A 23,401-nucleotide genomic window follows, 5' to 3' on the forward strand; every position below is an offset into this window, starting at 1 on the left:
CAGTGCATCCAGAAATTCTTCTCACTTTTTAATACAGAAAATTTGGTTGACACTATCCAATCTACTCTATAGTTACAATATTTTACTTCATAAAAGAAATGATAATATTTTTCTGGCTTGGAATTGATGTAGGCAAGATTAATAAGCAGATCCAAGTTTGTAATCTCTTTATAACTAGGTATTCTGGCCATGACATTCTGGTATCTGTACTTGTTATGTAAGGCCCCCTCTACATGCGTAGATAAAGGTGCAATAGGATCTAATACACAATCTACATAATCATGCCTCCTGCCACGCCACACATGCAATGGCAGGAGACGTGACTGGGATCCAGCATAAGATCCTACCGTGCCTTACTGAAGGTACAGGGGGAGCCTACGATTGCCATCCCAGGCTTCCCTTGTACTGACACTTAGGGGACTCACAGCCCCAGCTGTGTCCCATATGCAGCCAGGACTGCAAGTCCCAGCCACTGCTGGGACTCGCAGCCTTGACTGTGTCCCACATGCACTCCCTGCTGGACTGCAACCTCTCAACCATGGGAAGTGTGGTTGGCACCCTGCAGCTGGGAGACTGCAGCTGCTGTGATATCCCAGCCATGTGGGGACACCAACACCTTCAGGGTTGGGAGATCACAGCTGCACCCCGCGGATGATGGGACCCAGAGTCCTAGAGCTACCGAGTGCTGCAGAGGCTAAGAGTCCCCAGCAGTTGCAGGAATCCCAGTCACAGCTGGGCATGGTGCACCCACCATGCCCAGCTGGGGCTGGGAGTCCGGTCAGCTAACAGTGCTGCCAGCTACAGGATGCTACAAGTGCAAACTAAAGCTGGATAACAACCAGCTACAAAGTTAGTATGCATTTTCAAGGTCTACATTTATAATTGGTTGGACCCTTTTATGGTGTGACAGGTATTTTGTACATGTAGCTGGTCACAGTTCAACTGCACAATTAACCAGTTAATTTTGCAATAGCTGTAACAGGTAGAAGGAGCCTAAGGCAGATACAGTCTCCATTTGAGAAATCAGCTGATGCAGCTGCTTTTCTGAGCAAGAGGAACACAGCATGGTTGAGGAAGCATAGAAGAATATCAAATTTTCCTTCCCCAGAAAGTTTGAACAGTTTGCACCCTGAATTTCATAGTTTTTCCATTTTGACAAACTATGAATTTGGGCACCCTTCTCTACAGAAGCATAAATAGCTTTGACACAGAGACAATATTATTCAGCAAAAGGCCCAGGAAATGGAAAACATTTATACAGTACATATATATAGTAATATCAAAACAATCTGTAAGGACAACATTCATAATGAAAAATATAAGACTAGAGCCATATTTTATATACAACACTGTTTTACACAAAAGTCAGGCAGCTACAGCCAAAAATATAGTTTCATGAATCACAATTTCCTTTTAATAAATCCTTAAAAAACAAAAGCAAAAACAAGAAATAGGCCAACTATTCAGCTCTCTCAGTTGTATTGTTCTTACCTAAACAGCAATCAACTTTTCTTTTTGAAGAAAAATAAAAACAAGCATGTTTATACTAAATTTCAATACTACCCAACTGTCATGCCCCAGTTCCCCCCCCCCCCTTCTGCTGTGCTGCTAATGAGAAGTGAGCTATGAGCTCATCAGCTTGTCAGCTGGCCTCTCCTTGGTGAAGGAGTTACTTCTGCATACCCTGTGCAGAGCAGGTGAGACCCACGCAAAGGGCAAGGGGGAAGAGGAGCTGGGGCATGACCAGCAGGATTCAAACTCTCCAAGGACACTTCGTGAGATGCTTTTGTTTATGTGCTTTTCTTCTCTCCCCCATCTTGTCCTGCCTGCAACTTTATGAACAAATCCTTCCACCCCTTCTCCCCTCTCAGGTTCCTGCTGTGTGGAAGTAAAGCATGTCGAGTGTTTGTTTACACTCTGGCTCTTACTAGGTACTAAATGGCCTCTGAAAAAAAAGTAGAAAGCTAGCTGGGGGAAGAGAGGAGAGGCAGTGATGAGTTCTGACATCTCCTGCTGCTGTACCCTGGGTTCAGCATGAGAAACAGAAGGTGGGAGGAGAGGAAGGAAGCAGTCTACCCCGGGATGCAGGAGGACCTGGGCAAACATTATCATCCTACGTCCAACGTCACACATTCAAATTAAAATGCAATACAAATGACCTGCAAAGATGCTATACATTTAACAAGTAACATCTTTGATGCTTGGTTTTTGTGCCTTGTTATCCACTGATAAACTGCTTGAAATGTAGTGCTCAATTAATATATTAATCACATTTTAAATGTGACGTCTGCCAGGGGTCTTAGATGCATAGAGACCTCTGAGATGTTAAAGTGATTGCAGAGTAAATTTCATTGCTGCAATATGTAGGAACCAGTGCCAGGATTAATATAATTTAATTATATTCTTTTCTTACCAAGACTAAGATATTTAAAGTGCATCCCTGAATTAATTTTGCCTGAGTTCTTATTATCATTACTTCCAGAAAAAAAATGTATTATAGCTGAATAAAGTCATAAAACACCAATGTGAATCAAACATTGATACCTTAAGGGTTAATATATAAATATATATTTATTTATGTACATCTTTAGTTGTGACAAGCAACTCCCCCCATATTAAGACATGATTCAGCAATAGAGAGAACATACCGCTAGAAGATAGCAACTACTTAATACAACTAAATGAAGACTGCTTTTAGTTTAAATTCAAAAATCAGAAATTGTAATTGAAGAGGGTGGCTCTGCTTCCTCTACATACTGGAAAATTCCTCTCTCTGAAAGGTCCCAATCCTGCAATCAGTTCAACGTGCAGAGCCCCAGTGATATCAATGGGATTGAATGCAAACAGATAGGGTCCATCTACCAAGATCACACTGCAGCTTTGTAATTTAATGTTACTGCTGCAGAAGCTTTACAAACTTGTGCATGCTGTTATTCATTCTGCCTTGCGGATGTCTAGTTCTACTAAGATGACCACTTGACCTGTTTATTTAAGTACATCTTGATATCACATGTTCCGGATCAGGAGAATTTGATTAGATTGTTTTTCAAACAGTTATGAGACTTTCAATAATATAAATATCTGAATTTGTGAAATAATATTGCTCTAAAGAAGCACTAGTCCATATTTTAGTAATCCTTTGAAACATAAGTGATCACCTTAGATATTCACAATCACTCCTCACACAAATGATAAGAAAGAGCTGAAAAGGTAAACAGAAATAAAAATAGAGAAATACAACTTTAAAAAAGCTGCTTACTTGAAGACTGTTTTTTTACTAAAAATTTGAAAAACATTGAAGATTTTCCCAATTTTTTAAGCTACAACCCTCTGCTTCAGTGTGGTCTTGTCTAAAATTGCATGATTTTCAATACCCTAGAAAGAGACACTGTCAAGTGCAAATTATTAGTGTAAAATAATTTAACATACTGTAAAGTTCTCGTTATTAAAAAGGTAGGCGTGTTCAGAGATTCAATTATTAGTGTGGGGGGGTGTTAATCATGATTAGAAACACCATTAAAGAAGTACCCGCACTTTTACACACATGCTTTGCTCTGGTATAGCAAAGCAATTAGCAAGCTAACGGAGAAGACAGAACTTTACTCCCAGGACCGTTCTGAAGTTACAAAGAACAATTCACACAAAAGGACTCTCACAGACCAAGGGGAATATATGTTCAGCCTCAACGTCTCCTGTGCAAAACGGAGCTTATTTTCTACCTAAGAGGACTTCTACAATCTTTGATTTCTCCTCAGCCTAAAGAAGGATGCGTGAGCCCAAAAGCTTGTAAAGAAAGAATTTTTTTGCTACTTTTAGTAGGTCTAATAAAAAGTATTACCTCTAAACCAAGAATTTTAGAGTTTTGTATTTCTCTTTGTCTCAGACCAACACGGCTACAAAATAGATGCCTAAGTGTACACAAGACATTTTTGGTTGTATTCCATAAGAAACCAGGTAAAGAAAAAAATTTTTTTTTAAATAAATGAAATTGTTGGGGGGGAAAAAACTGAGAAAAAACATCCATTTAAAAGCTTAAAATGATCTAAAGGAGTTAAAAACTACTTTTTAAGAAGTTACATGACAGCATACTTGATTAACACAGCCAGGTTTAGTCAACGTCAGGCACTATTTCTAGAATAAAATTTGTAAAGACAGATAGAAACTAAACAGAAATGCAGATAGAGATATGTTTTCAACACAGGAAATTAGACTTGGAGGGTCAGATACTGTTAATAAAGTTTGATCTCTCATTCTGCCAGCACATTACGTTAAGACTACCCCCATGATTTGTAATATGAAGTGGAGGAAATTAAAAGAAAACAGACAACTCCTTAGAATTCTCTTTATAACAATTGAGATGCTATGGTCCAGTTTTTATAAAGCTGTATTATATAATGCTACTCAAATCTGCCTATTATACAGATTTGGAACACATGGGATAGTGACCTATACAAATCTTTTAAAGTTTCAGTTGTGTTATCTCAAGTCTCCAATTTCCACATCATTTTGATAACTTAAATGCCAAAAAAGAGAAAGGATTTGAATGAAAAGATAAAACAGAAACACAAATCAACAAAAAAAAGGGGTTGGAGGCGCCTTACCAGTTTTGGGTGTCAAACTCAAATCTGTGTCAGAAGAAGAGGACTGTCGACTGTAGGACTTGGAAGGTGAAAAGGAATAGGTTTGGTTTTTCAGAGGGGTGGAGGGTCCTGATGAATGAGTATTGGGATTGGGATCTTCATTGAAGGGAATCCTGCCAGAAGAAGGTGGAAACATATTCAGTAATCCTGTGCCAAAGGACCTGGCTGACAGCAGCATGATCCAAACACCAGGATAGGATTGGGGCAGGGCCAGCAATTATTCCTTAAGTGTGAGACTGGGGATGAGGCCGAAGGCAAAAAATGCTGTTTACCCACTCAGCATTCTACAGCTAGATGCTGATTATCTGCCATGAAACAAATAAGCCAAATAAAAAGGTATGAAATGTCAAATCAAGAAAAAAAAATATGTATGAAAAAGAAAAAAAACTCAAACAATTACATGGTTTAAAAAAATAACGTCAGATTATTAAATGAAAAATGATGATCTCAAACTATATTTGTGTTTATAGATACACACATAGTTAAGTATAAACACACATATATTTTAAGAAGGAAAAAATGTTTCCTTATCCTATAGCATCAGCAGCATGCCACAGCTAAAAACAGCTAAGAGGAAAATCTTTATGGGTAAAACCATATTGACACACATTCGCTTATGTGAAGACTGTCTTACCTGTTTTCCAGCACAGCCTCTTCCACAAAATGACACACTCTGCCCACAGGACTTTCAAACCTCAAATGTTTTTGTTATTTGGGTTAAGCTTGAAAGCAATTTGAAATTCAATCAATCAAAATGCAATGTTCCACCATTCCTTTACCATGGAAGACCAACTGCACAGTATCTGATATTAAAATCTGATTTATGTAAGTTTGCAAAGTTAAGAAAAAGAAGAGTATGGCTATGTGGAAAAGACTTTGCAGACACGTGCTCTTCCAATTCTTGAGGAAATTCTTCTTTCCTCAATTTCATCAGCTGAACACCACAGGACTTCTTCAATAACAACAGAAGGACTCCCAGTGAGAAAAGGAGGGAGAAAAGATGTGTGGTACCTGCCTACACTGCCTGCCTGCCTGCACTTTGCGACCACTCTGCCTGTGGCCTGCCTCTCCCCAACTCTTGAGTCTGAGCAGTCTCGTACCAGTGTAGATGAGAGTGGGAACAGACACAGAGAAGTTCTGAGTAAGTCGTGAGCCAGTAGCAGTGTGAATTGGGCTGTTGTGAGTCGAGCGACATCCATGGCTTGGAGGATGAACCAGCGGAGACCTGAGAGAATTTGCAGCCAACGTGGAAGAAAAGAAAACAATACATACAACAGATTGCAAAGTTGTGTTAAAATGATTTCAGGGAGTTTTAGTTAGCGAAGATCTCTTATGCTTTAAGCAGACTCTAAGAGTTATAATTCCTAGCATGCAAGAGTTGAGTTGAAATCAAGAGATAAGGAAACAGCTAAACATTAACATGTTAAGATATAACTGACTTTTTAGTATTAACGACTCAGATTAATAAGGTCAACAACAAGAAATGTGAGTCAACCCTGCTCTTCTTGAGACCCACTCATACACTATTTGGACCATAAAAACACCATTAAAAATTATCAAGTTCCAAGTTCTTCAACAACTGAATACATCAGTTTAACTGTTTTTTGTCTTCTTTTCAAACATAAGTGTTAATAATCTATAGACACTGCTAAAAATGTTGGCTACTGTTTATAACCTTTAGCTGACTGTGATTTAATGTGCCCAGAAGCTCTGTGATGACAGCATATTTCACAAATCAAAATTAAACTATTTAATGCTAAAGTATAAGTGATCAGACTCATTGATGAGGGAACAGGATGCATTGTGGCTGCCTACTATATCAGTGGTCTGATTATTATTTTAGAAATAGCACGAGTTATTTTATGATTAAACATCACAGTGGCAATTTAGAGACTGGAAACGTGTTCCTCTTCAGGATAATATGAGACTGACATATTTGTAAGTTGTTTATCCATGTTAAAAATTTGAATTCACACAATATTAAATGGTTCTGTAGACATACTGGACAACTGGAATTAGGGAAAGTTCCTCTTCATGAACCGTTTTCTGGATGAAGTACAATAGAGAGGAATTTGTTTTATATAGTGTGTCTGTTGGGGAGGAGAGAAAAGAATGAGACAGAGGTTGGAGTGTGGAACACAAAATAGGAGTGTTCCTGCATCCCTTGAACATTAAACTAATCTGAACTCAAATACACTTATCTTTCCTTATATGAATGCACCGCAAAACTGCTAAATGGAAACTTCCCACAGAAGACAAAATATTATTAAAAGTCCCTACAAACATAAAAAGCAGCTTACTTGCAGAGATAAGACGGATTAAAAGTTTAGCACCTAGAGTGGTGAATCACAACCCAAGAATGTGCAATGCTCTGGCTGTACAAATGCAAGATATATAATACAAAAAGACACTGGTCAAACCAAGGTTTACCACTGCAACATCAGTGAGATAATTTTTAGAACTGGCAGTTTAAATCTCAAAACTGCTAAATATAAATGAAGTTACTAACAAGAAAAAACCAATAAAGTAGAAACAAATGCTGGGAAAAAACCACACCAGATATGTAAAACTGAATGAATATGAAAAGAGATGAATCTCGTTCATTTCACACTATGAACTCATACTTACTCCTTCATTTCTTTGGATGGAGAATTACATGCAGGTAAGAACGCTGATGTGCTACTTAATTTATCCAAGGTACAGGCTGTTCCTATAGCTCGTACAACTAGTCCAGATTCTCCCTCCAGATCAAAACACTGTAAATAGCCAACAACAGCATTCCCTCTCATTTCAAGTACCTTCAAGCCAATCTTCCTTTGAAGTTCACCTACAAAAATAAACACAAGTTAACTTCCATCCAACTTATAAACTGGACTATATTTAAGATAATGTTTCCTATACTCTTTTGTGGATTTTGTTCCTTTCACATTTGCAATTATTTCAGGGTGATTAAAACAGCAACTCTGCATATTTATACCAGACACAAGGCCCCCCACCTTCCTTCCAGCTAATTAGAAGTTTGGCACAGTGATATCTTACTAGTTCTAACTGACATTCTATTTAGAATGTATGGAAAACTAGGAGTCAGAAAGCAATTAAAAATCCTGAATTTGATACAATTTTATATTACTTTATAAACCTTTTCCAGCCAACGCTAACTGCAATCTTGCTACATTTTTTAAAACGTTTTCTTCATTTTTTTTTTTATAGGAGAGGAATGATCAAGATGATACCTTGAAATTTCTAGCTACTCCTTAACATCATAAGTAGTCCAAGTATAATAGAACCTGGGTAATTCACAATATTAGATCCTTAGCCCTTGCAAAACTGAGGTTTTACAAGCCAAACAGGGGTATATATTGGTAATACCAAGTTCCAGTAAAAGGCCTGTGTGTCCTATGTAGTCACCTTTTCCCAACCTTCTCTCTCCCACTCCCCAGCAGCAGCTGTAACTTTGGCTCTAGCAGGCAGCAGGACTGCAGAGTAGCAGTTTCGGTGCTCAGTGGTAGACCAGCCACAAGAGATTTTCTGTTCCTGAGGGAGATATTGCCTCTTTTTCTTGCTGTCAATGACATGTATGTCAAGAGCCAAAAAAACCCACTGGTTTTTGTGGTCAAGAAGAGGAGATAACATCCTCCCTCCCTGCATTCCTACCCCTTCCATCAGCAGCAGAAACTACATTTTCCAGAATGACCCTCACTCCCTCACACTTCTATGCTGCTGGCCAGAGCTGCTGGAAAAAAAGTACAGAGTACAGAGGAAGGAGGGGGAGGGAGAGAGAGAGGGGAGCTGGGCCCGCATGCCCACTCATACTGGAACAACATTGTGTGTTCTGGACTGCATTTAAGATTAAAAAGAATCCATCAAATCAGAGAGAGAGGGAACTACAAGTGCAAAGGAAGTGGACCATTAGATTACTAATTTATTTCAGGCATATCAAACTGTGTACCTGCTGAAGTGCTTCCGCTGCTTGGAAAAGCAGAGTATAATAATGAGAACTGCACACCATCTTCTATTACTGAGGGTGCACTGCAATGAGGAGATGGAGTTACTGGCCAGTAGGGGGTGCGCGAAGCTTCAGTCCCCGATTCGATTTGGCGGAGATTCAGCACAATTTGGTGGCCGAATTTCCGAATCGGATCAGAGGACCCCTTTAATCTCTCCAAATCAAAATGAAAACCTCCGAGTCGATTCAGAGAGATTCAGAATGATTCAGCAATTTAAATGTTTTTTCTACATATCTCAAGGTACTAGTGAGGCTCATGAACGTTGAGATGCTGGGACAGATGGAGAGTCCCACCGGAGTGTGGGGTGGGGTGGGGGGGCCCTCCACATGCTTGGCGGCGAACCCAGAAGTGGACCAGAAGTACTTCCAGCCCACTTCTGGGTCCGCCTGGGAGCACGCTGGGGGGCCCCCATGCACCCTGCCCTAGACCCAGGAGGCACCAGTCGCCATACCGAGGGGGAGGGCGGGGGGGTGCTAGGGGGCACCTCAGCTCACTCCCTGGCAGATCCGGAAGTGCTTCTGGTTCTGGTCCACTTCCGGGTCTACTGCCAAGTGCACTGGGGAGCCCCCCGTGCCCCTACGGGACTCTCCATGCTCCCCAGCATCGCAGTATTCACAAGCTGCCTGCTACCTAGAGGTATGTAAAAAAAAACATTTAAAGCTGTGTCTATGGCCAAATCGCCGAATCTTTCCAAATCTCTCCGAATTAATTCGGAGGGTTCCAGTTCGATTTGGAGAAATGAAAGGGTCCACTGATTCGATTCGGAGATTCAGCCACTGAATCTGGCCAAATATCCACCAAATCGAATCGGGGACTGAAGCTTTGCGCAGCCCTACTGGCCAGCATAGCTACTGCATAAGTTTGAAAGCAAGCCACAATATACAGTGCTGGGCTCATCCTTGACTCACAAGCTTGAATCACATGTTGACCCACTGATTCAAGTAGGGGTATAGCCACTTCTTGGGAATAATAAAATGGATATGTCCTGAGAACTGAAAGCAACAGTCTCATTTCTCATAGTGCAAATTAAGCTGATTGAAAGTTATCCAAGTATAAAATATCCAGGTTCTACTGGATAGTTTATATTAATAAATGCTGAAATACATACACCCTCTTTAATTATTAACAATAATAAAACTGTATACTTTGAAGAGCAGAAGCAGTTACTATCATACACTGAATGTATTGCTACCTGACATTAGGGAAATAAGTCTTTGTCTAGCTTCATTTGATGCTCTTGGTGTACGGATTCGGTCTATCCATTGGTATTCTGGGTCTTCATTAACCACCAGCTCTTCCACAAATCCATGAATTACTACTGCTCTATAACACTTAGGAATAGAGGTAGCTGTTATGAAAAAGAAAGCAAGAGAGAGATAAGTCTAGTAGTTAGGAAGACACCCAGGAAACAAATGAGTAATTATCTTTCCAGCAAAATAATTAAAAGGTCAAGAAACGGCTATTTTATTGGTGCCCAAAATTAAGTTGATTGCAAGTCATCCAAATATAAACCATCCAGATTCTACTGTATCCCAAAATTAATGCTGAAATATATGCATTCCCTTTAATTATTAATAATAATAAAACTGTATACTTTAAACAGCAGCGGCAGATACTATCATACATTGCACATATTGCTACCTGACACTGCTGCCAGTTGCATAGCATATCTATCAGACCCTTTTTTAATATACACCCTCTTGTAACTACGTAACCATGTACATGGCTCATGGGTGGGAGCCCAGCTGCAGTTAATAAGTAATAGCCTAACTGCTTAGGGGCATGGGGCCAGCTGACAAGGATGACCGCCTAGGATCAGAGGAAGTTAAAAGTTCCCAGAGAGAAGTTGAGGGGAGAGATGGCAGGTTGTGGTGTCGAGGAGACAGCACACATTTAGTACACATTTTCACATTTAGTACACATTTTCAAGGTCAGGTTGCTCTCTCCAGGTCAGAGGAAGGACTGTAGGTTTTGAGTTAACCCTCTTGTTGTTTGTATATGTGTTTGTTTATTACTTATGGTGTTTTTTATAGGGACAATTAATAAAAGGGAAAATAAAAGCTAAACAATAACCCACTACAGGCTATTTTTTACATAAAGCAAATGTGCAAAAATACTGTCATGTATGCGCACATGCATACAAACACACACACATGCAGTGCGGGCTTGGTTGTGCACGTGTGCATCTTAAATAATCAAAAAATAAATCGGTTAACTTCATTACTTTGAGGTACTTTAAAGTGGTTGCTTAATGAAGGAAGCAATTTGTCATAGATACTCATACACCCAAACAGAATGATACTCATAAACCCAAAATTAAAACGATGTTTCAAGCTATCCCACTGACTTCAATAAATTCAGATTAGATCCTGAAGTTTTGTTTGTGGAGGAAGCTGAAAGGACAGAAAATCAGCTGTGAAAAGGACAACATACAAGACTAGTTCAAAGACTACACTTTGTCTAGTTTTGGCATGCCACATATATTTGTATCAAGGATTATTTGACTTTTAACTGCGCCATTTGGTACATGTTGCACTTGCCTGTCCAGTCTCACATGAGTAGATTCATAGAAGTAGGGTAGGAAGGGACCTTGTAGATCATCAAGTCCGACCCCCATGCCCCGGGCAGGAGAGAAAACTGGGCTCAAATGAGCCCAGCCAGGTAGACATCAAGCCTCCTCTTAAAGACCCCCAGGGTAGGAGCCATCATCACTTCCCTTGGAAGTTGGTTCTGTCATAACCCAATGATTTTTAGTGCCTCGGCACATTGTAATTTTCCCGCCACATGGAGCTTTCTTTGCATGGTGGATTTCTCAGCTGCAGAGAGAAATCCCCGGTGCAAAGAGTTCCCGCCACACACATGCAAATTAGTGTCCCACTATTGGTCAATTCTAAATTATTCCTACGTGGCGGCTAGCAATTGGCACGCTAGCCGTACAAAAGGCTAGAGCAGCTTCCGCCCAAGTTGGAGGACTCCACAACCATCTCATGGGGAACTCTGAGCGCGCTGTGGAGCAAACTCCGCGTGTGTCTTGGAGGAGGACAGAGAGGCCTGATCAGCTCTTAGCCACTCCCCGTCATAGTGTGAATTTGACGTATCCCCCGTGTGAAGCGCTCATGGAGTCGTATATCGACGACTCATCTCAGTTCGGTGCGGTTCGGAAGAGATCTCACTTGTGTTCGTTTGCGTGCAACTGCAACTCAAGCAAGTTTCCTCCCTGCACTGTGACCATCGGCAATGTAAGTAAAGCTTTCTTTATAAAACCAATACGCTTCCGTGCCTAACTCTACTCCATCGTGGAAAAACCACACCTGATGGTCCAGGCTACTGGCCATAGCCTTAGACCGACCCTCGGTCCCGACAGGTTCCAGATCCTAGCCACCCTGACTGTGAAGTAGTGCCTTCGGATGTCTAGTCTAAACCTAATTTCTAACAATTTGTGGCCATTATTCCTTGTTACCCTGGCGGGCGCTAGGGTGAACACGGATTCTCCCAAACCCTGCTGGTCCCCCCTAGTGAGTTTATAGACAGCCACCAGGTACCCCCTCAGCCTTCTCTTGCAAAGGCTGAACAGGTTAAGGTCCCGTAGCCTCTCTTTGTAGGGTCTGCCCTGCTGTCCCCAGATCATGCAGGTGGCCCTCCTCTGGACCCTCTCAATGCTGTCCACATCCCTCCTGAAGTGCAGCGCCCAGAACTGAACACAGTACTCCAGCTGCGGCCTGACCAGTGTCGCATAGAGGGAGAGGATCACCTCCTTGGCCCTGTTTGAGATGCATCTGTGGATGCACGACAAGGCACGGTTAGCCCTACTGACCACGACCTCGCATTGTCAGCCCATGTTCATCTTGGAGTCAATAATGACTCCAAGATCTCTTTCTGCCACCGTGCTCTTGAGAAGGGCGTACGTTTCCAGTTTTTCATGTTAAAAAATGCAAAATAATCAAACAAAAAACATATCACACAGCAAAACAATGTTTTTTACTCACTGCAAAAAAATTTGACTCCACAGGATGACTGCCTAAATCGGTTTAAATCATTGAAGAGGTCTACTTTTACCACCACATTGATCTCGCCACGGATACCTGTCAATAATAAAATATGGAGAGTAAGCATTGCTATGAAAAAGAAAAACTTAAAAACAAAATTATATAGTTTTATTTTCCTTTAGCATTCCATATATTCTTTTCCCCAAAGATTCCAAAAACATGCATATCCGTTAAGATATTTTCAAACTCTGTGCTGAATTCTTCTCCCCAAATAACTTCTCAAGAACACAGAATTACTTTCATTCTAGTTAAGGCATGCTTATGAGAGTGTAAATAAGAGTAATGTTTGTAAAAAATGTTGAACATAAAAGAAACTGCATAAGCAAAATAAGTTTTCTTCATATATTTAAATGACCAATCCCTAAACACTTAAGTTTTTCATGCGTAATCTCTCTACCACTACTGATCAAGTATTTAATTGATTTTACATTAGAAAGTAAAACAATCAGACTTGTACATCAGTTATATGAATGCAGTAATATACATCTCATATAACAAGTTGGGATGAACCATTGTGTCAACAAAACTTAACATAGTAAAAGAAGGACTCACAAAATATTCCACAGCTATGTATAAATTATTACATTCTGTTCTTGAGGATAAATCTCAGCTTCATTAACAAAGACAAAATTAAATTTAATAGGAGTTATCTCAATTCTAAAATATTCTGAACAAATCCCATATTGGAAAGACTTTGTAGGGAGAAGGAATGTCATCCTGTGTTACTTCATATTCTCCTATACTCCAAACAACGTTTGATCAAAAATACCAAAAAATAGCATACAAAAAACTCTGCTTTCAGCAAAAATGTGAGCCCGAAGAGGTATTTGTTTGAAACCTAATTACCTTGAAAAAAAGAATTTAAAATGTCTTTATGAAGAGTCTTTTCCCCCACCTGTCTGAAATTTCACAGGTAAAAGTACAGTGGGATCTAATGCGTGATGGGATCTAATGTGCAATTCACACAGTTGTGCCTCCTTCTATGTCACACATGCATGGCAGGAGGCATGGTAGTGGGATCGCACATTAGATCCCATGACACCTTATTGCTGGTGCAGTGGGAGCCTGATCCCAGGTTCCCCCTGCACCAGCAAAAAGCTGTGGTGATGTTCCAGCCCGAGGAGTTTCTTGCACCCCCAAGCTCTAGGGATTGTGGCAACTGCAATCCACAGGGCCCAGGTATTTTATGCTGTGCATGGTACACCCCTGTGGCTGAGAGTCCTGTCAGCTGACAGGGCTCCCAGTTCTAGCTGCAGGGAAGACACTGCTGCATATGCAAATTAAAGCTCAATTGCAACCAGCTATAAAGTTAGTACACATTTTCAAGGTCTAATTTTATAGATGGTTGGAGCTTTGTATTTGACAGCTGCTTTGCACGTGTAACTGGTCTCCAGGTAATTGTGCACATTAGCCAGTTAACTACACAATACCTGTAACATGCAGAGGGACCCGTACGATATGATTTGAGACATCTCACTGGTACCTAATGATTGCTATATTATCCCAAAGAAAAGAGTCAGTATCCCAAAACATGATTTAGCACTAATTTTAATATAGCATTTTTACTTATCACACCATAAAAACTTAATGGGACCTGTGCTTTAAACTGTCAAAAAGAATATATTTAGTAGTAAAGTGACAGTAGTAAAAAGCTTTAAGATGAAGAGGATTTTTTTTGAAGCGTGAAATAAGTCAAACAATTTTATTTTGTTTTAAATTAGCAAACCTTACCATGTATGGTATCATATATTGGAAACCATCCTGAGATAACTGTAGCTGCCTCACTGTACAGCAAAGGATCAATATCTATGTACACCTTGCCAATGGCATCATTGGCACTGTAAGTGTCATGATCAAGAACTGTGATCTGCAGGGGCTCATCTTGTAGTTCTTCATCATCTACCTAGAAACACATGTTGACATGAAACTTCTGTATTTAAATCAGTAAAGAAAGCAATTTCAAAGAGAGAGAGTTTAGTTACACAAAGCTTTGTGACTACAATTTCTTGCATATGCTCCTAAGTTCTCTCCTCCCCAAAATGACCACGTTAAAAAAAAAAAAAGGACACCAGAATTTTCAGTGGGATATAAGAAAACAGAAAGGTTGCATAAATTTCACACGTTAAACTGCATTTTGATTTTTTTCCTATTCTTTACATAGTTAACCAAAGCCGCCCCCACCAAAAAAGACTTTCCTACATTCAAATACAAGTGTATTACACAATACTCGGGATATAAAATGCTCACTGGTGTTCCAATTTTACATAGCAATTTTCCCTTTTCAAATGGGCCAGGAAAGGCTTTTTTTTATGCAGCTAACCATAACCCTTGAAGAATAAATTCAAATACACATTTCCTTCTCGCTAGCAGTATGTTCATCTAGTCAATGAGGTGATTTTTGTCACAATGCTGCAGTTATGTTTAACAACACATCAACTAGTTCTACTGAGTGTAACATGACTAATGAGTATGTATTTCCAGAATTTCATGAATAGACCAAACCATGCACACAAGCACATATTTATGATATCTAAAGTAGTTAGTGTTATTCCATTCTCTTAAATGTAGAACTCCCATTTTTTCCCAAAACTGTTTTGTTCTCTTTGGTCTCAAATATACTTTTCCATGCAAAATTTAAAAAAAAAAAATTTTTTATTGTTAACCAAAAACTTTGCTTATACAAAACTTTGCTCCACTCCCCGTAGCTCAGCCAACTCTTCTCCCCAAAAAAGAAGAGAGAAAAAATAAACTTTCTAGCACATAGCTTTGCTTCCTAGCAATCAGCCTGGAATACATTCTTTAATTCAACCAATTTTGTTTTATAATTGCTTTAAAAAAATGCATTTAGAATATTATCAGGCATTATATCACTATTTGTACATAGAACAAAGAGGTATTTCCACTGTGGAATCATATTATGACAAAATACATAATATTTACATAGTAAATCTCCTTCGGCCTTGACAAGCTAGTCCCAAGACTAGACAAGGGACAAGCCATTCCTTTTTTAAGCAGTAAAATACCACCGTAGCCCATGCCAATCACCTATAATGTTTTCCCTCCATTTGGCATGAGGAAATGAAATAAGAATTGATCATATAAGTGATTTATTTGAGGAGACTATCAAAGGACAACTATGATGCAGCTATATTCATCTTAACGTCAACTAATCAGATTCTGCAATGTGATGGGCACTGGTGGAAACATGATGAATGTCCACATCTTGTGAGGACAACAAAAGCTGAGGAGGCTGAAAACTCTATAGGAAACAGATATCAAAGTTTGATCCTGCTTTTAAATAGCAGTGCCTAGAGGTGCCCAATACATCAGTCTGATATAAAGAAAATTGGCTGCATCAGAAATTGGCCCAATGGGGCCAAAAATGTGGCCAAAAAATGCCAGTGCATGTGCGCAGCTGCAGCACAACACTCAGGAAACAAGGAGCACAACCCAGCAGTGTGGACAGCTGCCTCCAGCTGGTAAGTCCATTGTGGTAGAAGGGGAAGAGGGAGGGAAGGAAGGAGCACCGGGGGGGGGGGGGAAATCAACCCCTCCCCACAATGAGGGAGGGGCAGGTGTAGGGCGTTGTCCAGCTGGGCTGGGGTGTGGTATGGAAGCGTGGCTTGTCAGGGCGGGGGGTGGCTTCCACCGCTGCTTGCACCCCAGGAGTGGGGGGGATGCCACCCGAATCTGCATGGGGTGAGCAGGCAGGCTGCAGCTGCGGCCTGGAGCAGGGCTCTTTTTGCCAGGGGATGGGCTTGGAGTGGGGGCTGCAGCTACCCAAAATTTCTCTGTAGCTCCCTTCCAGCACTGCCACTGCATGCCCGGTGCAGCCCCTGCTCTTCCTGACTCAACCTCCCCTCCCCCCATGCAGGACAAAGGCACGGTACATCAGGGGGGGCAACTTCCCCCCAGTGCCACCGTGCACCCAGCGCAGCCCTGGGTCTTCCCAGCGCACATGGGGAGGCAGGGGTTGAGCTGGGAAGAGCCAGGCTGTGTTGGGCATGCAGTGGTGGGAGGGAGCTACAGTGAAATTTGGGTTGGCTGCAGCCCCCTCCGTAGCCCCTGCCGCAAGCCCAGCCCCTGGCGAGAAGAGCCCGGCTCCAGCCCACAGCTGCAGCCCATCCACTCACTCTGCGCAGATCAGGGGGCACATGCACCCCCCCTCCCCAGGCCACACCTCTGTCCTGTGTCCTGCCCTGGCTGGGCAGCGCCTGCCCCTGCCCCCTCCCTCACTGTGGGGAGGGGTTGATTTGCCCCCCTCCACCACAAAGGAAGCAGCTCTCCACGCTATACTGGAAATTGGGTCGGTATTGGCCGATATGTTTCCTTAAAAATCAGATATCCATATCGGCCCCAAAAATCTATAATCGTTGCACCCCTAGCAGTGCCTGATTAAGAAGTACATAAGATAGTGAAAGCAGCCAATAACTCTATAAATTTAGTAAAGCTCACATATTCCAAAGACTAATTTACTTAGTCTAGTTAATAAAAATAAAAATTATAATTCAACTATATTGATGCTTGAAAGCCTATTTGCTAAAAACTAAAGATTTGTATTTCTGACTTAAACTTCACCCTTTTCTACCATTGCACTGCATGACATTTCAGCTCAGCTGGACCAAATTCATAGACCTAGCAATGCAAACTTGTGTTAACGCATATGGAAATCATAAGTTAAGTGATATGGAGGCTAGCTTGTCAATTTCTTCAGATGAAGTCTATAAATTCTTCTGACAATGCTTTCCCTCTCCAAAATACATATTTTATTTTCAAATAGAAATACTTAACTATAAAGCTTTTCAAATCAGATATTGACAGAGATGCAAATGATAATTTATAAAACTTTTGTTACCTCAAATTTAAACCATTCAGAGTTCCACTGAGGATTGAGAGACTTGGGATACACATCCGTTTTAAATGTGGTATTTCCAAATTTTACCTAAAAATGCAAACAGTCATTCATTTCAAAATAAGAGCAGAAGAATAATTCTTATATTAAGTGATAAAGTAGACTTTTATTTATGTATTTGAAACCAATTGCATTACACACATTCAAAATCTCTTTCCATTGGGTTTAAATAGCCCCTTTATTCAATTAACATTTCTCGGCAAGTGACTGATTCTACACATCTCTAAAGCTATGCTTTGCTTAGTTTCCTTCTGCCTCTATTATAATAGTTAGTATTTGGTTGTTTCTTCCCTTCTCCATGTACCTGCAGGCCCCTAATGATATGAGTGGTCCTCCTCTGAACCCTCTCAAGGTTATCTGCGTCCCTCTTGAAGTGCAGTGCCCAGAACTGGACGCAGTACTCCAAATGTGGCCTGACCAACGCTGCATAGAGGGGAAGCATCACCTCCCTGGACCTGTTCATGGTGCACCTGCTAATGCATGATAGAGTGCAGTTAGCTTTGCTGATTACTTCGTCACATTGACGACTCATATTCATCTTGAAGTCAACTATGACTCCGAGATCCCTTTCTGCCACTGTGCTGCTGAGAAGGTCCTCCCCTAGCCTATAGGTGTGTTGGTGATTCCTTCTCCCTAGATGCAGCACTTTGTACTTGTCTTTGTTAAACTGCATCCTATTCTTTTGTGCTCAGTTTTCCAATCTGTCCAGGTCTGCCTGGATTCCCACTGATGTGTTTACTTTACACCATAATTTCATGTCACCTGCGAATTTGGACAAAGTGCTCTCCATGCCCTCATCCAAGTCACTGATGAAGCTATTGAATAGCACAGGTCCAAGGACCTTGGGGCCTTAGGGGACCCCACTGCCCACATCTTTCCAGGTCAATACTGACCCATCCACCATCACTCTCTGTGTGTGACCCTTAAACCAATCATAATCTCCTCAATTTATAATTCAATTTAAGTTCTGTAATAGGCTATCTTTGAGCAAGGTGCTTTCACAACATTGCCTCTAGCATTTTTTCCAGTTTAACATAACAATAGATAAAATTGTAAGTCAAGGAAAAGTCTTCACTGTTGATATTGACAGACTTTTTGTATTCCAATATTTTCTGGAATTCTTAATTAATAATTATCATATTGGAGAAAAACAACTTATCAGTAACCTGTATTCGCTAAATATAGTGTTCTTGAGAGAATCAAATAAAATTACTCTTAAATTATAATTTTTATATTTTGTCCATCTACAACAAGAATTGCCACAATAACCAGCAGAATAAGAATTCCATTTTTAGTTGGTACTTATCTATCTTTAAAATGGACAATCCCAGAAAATACAGACGTGGGGTGAGCATGGTTACAGGAAAACCACATTAATTGAAAGGCTGGGGACCAGAAAACAGTGACTTTGAAATAAATGGGTTTGAAATAAATATACCCATTGGACTTTGAATATATGCATAGTAATTTGCAATCAGACTTTGTTCACCCAAAACTAATGTGTTTCATCCTTTTGTAAACTACTGCTACTTTCAGCATAGGTATTCCATAAACACACTTTTAAGCAGCACTTCTGCATCCGTTTATACAGCGTACAAACTATGCATGATATTAAGTCCAAAGCCAAAAGGATCATGATTTATAATAGTTTAGTGGTTTTTAATCTTTTTTCATTAGTGGACCCCTAAAAAATTTCAAATGAAGGTGCATACCTCTTTGAATTGTACATGTGGTTATTCACATACTTTTGATTGATCATAGTCATCTTTTGCAGACCCTTTAGATATAGTTGAAAATCACTGATACAGTTCATGGGGCTGGGCTCCACCAGTCAACAGCATTTCGAGCTATGGTGACCCCACAGCACAGCACTGCTCAGTTTGTGTGCATGCTCCACATACCCACCCATAATTAACTCCCCACTCACGACTAGAACTGGTTGTTCTTGTCACGAGTCCTGGGACCCTCCAAATATGCATATGCAGATGAGGTGCAGGGTCTCCTAGTCTGGCTCCACCCCATGGAGGGGAGGGCCACACCAGTCATGCGCAAAGTGCCGATAGAGGGGGGCAACACAGATACGTAGAGACGTCTGCCAGACATTTAAGGCCAGTGAAGAAATAGGAAGCATTGGAAATGGGAAGGAAAGGCTCAGATGCTGGAGTAAGAAGGAAGGTGAAATGTATTTGATTTAGCGGTTCACTAGGACTTAAGAAAGAGTTGGCTCTGAGGAGCACAGAGCGCAATTGGCCCTATGTCTTATTCAGATGGACTGCACTAACCTAGCATTGTGGCAGTTCCCACCAGCATATTTGCCCAGTATGAGTCTTGGCCTTGTGCCAGGTATTCTACAGGCATGCTCACCGCAGGCTGCATTTAATCAACTTCACAGTTGATTTCCATGAGCATATCCTGCTCCTGGCAACGATTTAATGATAAGGCAACATACTTAAACAAGGTTTTCCTTATCTAACAGATTAGAAAATGCTTTGAATTTTAAAGTAGCCATCTTCTGAATTATTCATATTGTAAAGAATACAAAAACCTATCCTTTCAGTTGGGGAGTGACAATACCTTCAAAGTATCCGATTCTTTGGAGTATCCAAAATCAAATTAATGAGGTTTCCCTATACATGGAAAGAATGTATTTGTAAACATTCCAGTATTGGAAATTAAGTTAATATCCTATACGTTTCCACCAATTTATAAAATGTTAGTTTTGTAATTCTATGGTTTAAAACATCTTCACATGTAAAACATCAGCTGCTTTTAGGTATTTATAAAGGGGTGTTTTAAGTTGTATTGACCTGAAACTTGATATACCAGTCTCACTCATTTTTTAGCTCAAAGTGGTTGAGTTTAATTGCCTTGTTAACTTTGATATATTTAATGAGTTTAAAATATTTCTTTTATTTGTCCTTAAAAGAAGATGGTACTGGCATATGTGAGTAAATTTTGCTATACTCTCAGGAGAAAACAATCCTAAGATTTCCTTGTATCTGTCTGATACTACACCTCTCTCATCTTTTCTGTGTGCTGTCCAGGGTTCTGTTTCATCTCTCTAACAAAATTCACCATATTTACAATGGTAATTTTCAAACTTACCTCTCTCTTTAGCCGCTGCTTCTCTGCTCAGCCTGACATTTCTTACTAGATCTCCAACTGCTCACTCAAATTCAACACAGCAAAGCCACCTTCCCCAAAGTTTCCAACCTACTCCTTTCTCCGTTATAACAAGTAATTATACCACCTTTTACCATATCCAAAAGCAATGAACTCAGTACCACCTGCAACTCTTTTTCTCAGTTTGTTCTATACCTCAAAGCTATTGCTAGATCCTCAGGCCTCTCCTGCTTGTCCCCTGCAATTCTCTTCTAAATTCCCTAGTTCTTAGTCATCTCATTCCTGAACTACTGCAATCTTCTACTCTCTAATCTACAACGATGGTGCTCAACCTCCAGCTGGCTAGATCTAGCCCACAGAATCCTGGCTTTTAGCCTGAATGCTGCCTCAGGGGTCCAGAAAACTAGCATTCTGTTTCGCCAGTGTCACCTACTAAGTCCCTTCCACCATTTTGCAACTCTATCTGAATCAGATTCATAGATGTACATTAGAGGTATACTGATACATCAGTCTGATATCGGATCAGTACCGATATAAAGAAAATTGTTTATATATTGGATATCGGTCCGATGAGGCCAATAATTTGGCCTATAAATGCCCGTGCTGCACACAGCCACAGCACATTAAGGAGCAGAGCTGGCAGCGTGGAGATCTGCCTCTAGCTGGTAAGTTGGAAGGGGAGGAGGGAGTGATGGGGCGTGGGGGTCAGATCAATGCTCCCTGAGGTGAGGGAGGGGGCAGGGGCAGGCACTGCCCAGCTGGGACAGGGCAGTGGGCGCGGGACAGAGGCACAAGCGGCTCCTGACACTGCTTGCACCCCAGGATAGCAGGGAGGAGGGCAGGGGCCTGTGCCCCTGGATCTGCATGGTGTGGGGCAGGCAGCAACTGCACGGTGGAGCTGGAGACGGCGCTATTCGGCTCTTCTCACTGGGGGCTGGGCTCAGAGCAGGCTCCAGCAGTGCTTGGAGGAGGCTGCAGCCATCCCAAATTTTGCCGTAGCTCCACTCCCAGCCCCGCACTGCTACCAGCCTGGCACAGCCCCAGCTGAATGCCATGTGCCTCCACCCAAGCACTGGGAAAAGCTGTGGCTAGGCTGAGCAGCGGCGCGGGGCTGGGAGCAGAGCTGTGGTCAAACTTGGGGTGGCTGCAGCCTCCTCCCAGTGCTGCTGGAGCCCGCTCCGAGCCCAGCCCCCGGCGAGAAGAGCCCCGCTCAGCATGAGTGCCAGCTCCAACCTGCAACTACAGCCCACCTCGTGCAGGTCAGATCCAGGGACACCTCCACCCTTCCCCTGCCATCCCAGAATGCAAGCAGCTGCAAGAGCTGCCCCCACCCCACAAGCCATGCCTCTGTCCCACGCCCCCCTTGCTGGGCAGCGCCTGACCCCTCCCTCACCATGGGGGGCATTGATCTGTTCCCCCTAAGCCCCTTCCCTCTCCCCTCCCTTACACGACACTGGACTTACTGCCTGATGGCAGTTATATCAGAAATCAGATCGGTATCGGCTGATATGCCTCCTTAAATATCGGTTATCATTAGCGCCCCCCCAAATCTCAATCAGTGCACCTCAATGTTCATAGATGTTAGGGGCTGGAAGGGACCTTTTGAGATCATCATGTCCAGCCCCCCTGTGCTTGGGCAGGAAAGATTGCTGGGGTCAGGTGACCCCAGCAGGGTGAGCATCCAGATGTTTTTTGAAGATATCCAATCTAACTTAAACTGTTCATCACTGCAAAGCTCTAAGTCTCTCTTCCAACATCTTTCTATAAAAGCCTAAAAAGGGAAACAGGTTGGCAAGGAATACTCCTCCTTGGCCCGTGAGTGTAGGAGGGCCATTAGGAAGGCCAAGGCAGGGGTGGAGCTCAGGCTAGCAACCAGGATTAAGGACAACAAAAAGTCCTTCTTCAAATCCATTGGGAGTCAGAAGAGGGCACCGGGTAATGTAGGGCCCCTGTTAGACTCAAATGGTAATCTTGCGGCTACTCCACACAAGAAAGCCGAAATTTTTAACAAGTTTTTTGCCTCTGTTTTCTTGGAAAGGGACCAGGACAGCTCTCCCACCACGGGTAGGGGCAATCTTGGGGATAGCACTGCCAGGCCTCGGGTCTGCACAGATGTAGTTAGGGATCTTCTGGAAGGGCTGGATGTTTTAAAATCTGCGGGCCCTGATGCCCTCCACCCATGGGTGTTTAGAGAGCGGGCGGGGGTCATTGCTCTGCCCTTGGCCCGGCTGTACGAGCAATCGTGGTCCACGGGCCAGGTGCCTGGAAATTGGAAACTAGCTAATGTGGTCCCCATTTATAAGAAAGGGAGAAAGGAGGACCCAGGAAACTACAGGCCCATAAGCCCCACATCGGTCTTGGGGAAAATCCTTGAAAAAATTATCAAGGATCACATCTGTGAGGGGCCAGCAGGGGAGATCATGCCCAGGGGAAATCAACATGGGTTTATCAAAGGCAGGTCCTGCCAGACCAACCTGATGGCCTTTTATGACCAAGTAACTAAATCCCTGGATGATGGTGTCACCATGGACGTAGTCTTTCTGGACTTTAAGAAGGCCTTTGACACTGTCTCTCACCCCTTTCTCATTAATAAATTGAGCAACTGTGGCATTGATGCCTACACAGTTGGATGGGTCAAAAATTGGCTGATGGGGTGCACCCAGAGAGTGGTGG

General features: G+C 41.9%; 1 protein-coding gene across 16 annotated transcripts in view; it reads right to left on the reverse strand.

Moving 5' to 3' along the window:
- The window catches only part of C2CD5 (C2 calcium dependent domain containing 5), a 116,512-nt gene that overhangs the window by 90,403 nt on the left and 2,708 nt on the right, over nucleotides 1-23,401 (reverse strand). For 13 of the 16 annotated variants that reach the window (XM_025208534.1, XM_025208530.1, XM_025208532.1 and 10 more), the window contains exons 2-7: nucleotides 17,549-17,635; nucleotides 14,425-14,596; nucleotides 12,634-12,729; nucleotides 9,840-9,995; nucleotides 7,269-7,467; nucleotides 4,602-4,753 (exon numbers count right to left, since the gene is read on the reverse strand). In XM_025208534.1, coding sequence (XP_025064319.1) covers nucleotides 4,602-4,753; nucleotides 7,269-7,467; nucleotides 9,840-9,995; nucleotides 12,634-12,729; nucleotides 14,425-14,596; nucleotides 17,549-17,635 — 862 coding nt within the window. Of the gene's footprint in view, nucleotides 1-4,601; nucleotides 4,754-5,740; nucleotides 5,866-7,268; nucleotides 7,468-9,839; nucleotides 9,996-12,633; nucleotides 12,730-14,424; nucleotides 14,597-17,548; nucleotides 17,636-23,401 lie in introns of all 16 variants that reach the window. The other 3 variants (XM_025208536.1, XM_025208538.1, XM_006027352.3) reach the window with 1 other exon arrangement.

Source organism: Alligator sinensis, unplaced genomic scaffold, assembly GCF_000455745.1.
Source record: "Alligator sinensis unplaced genomic scaffold, ASM45574v1 scaffold517_1, whole genome shotgun sequence".
Taxonomy (NCBI): domain Eukaryota; kingdom Metazoa; phylum Chordata; order Crocodylia; family Alligatoridae; genus Alligator; species Alligator sinensis.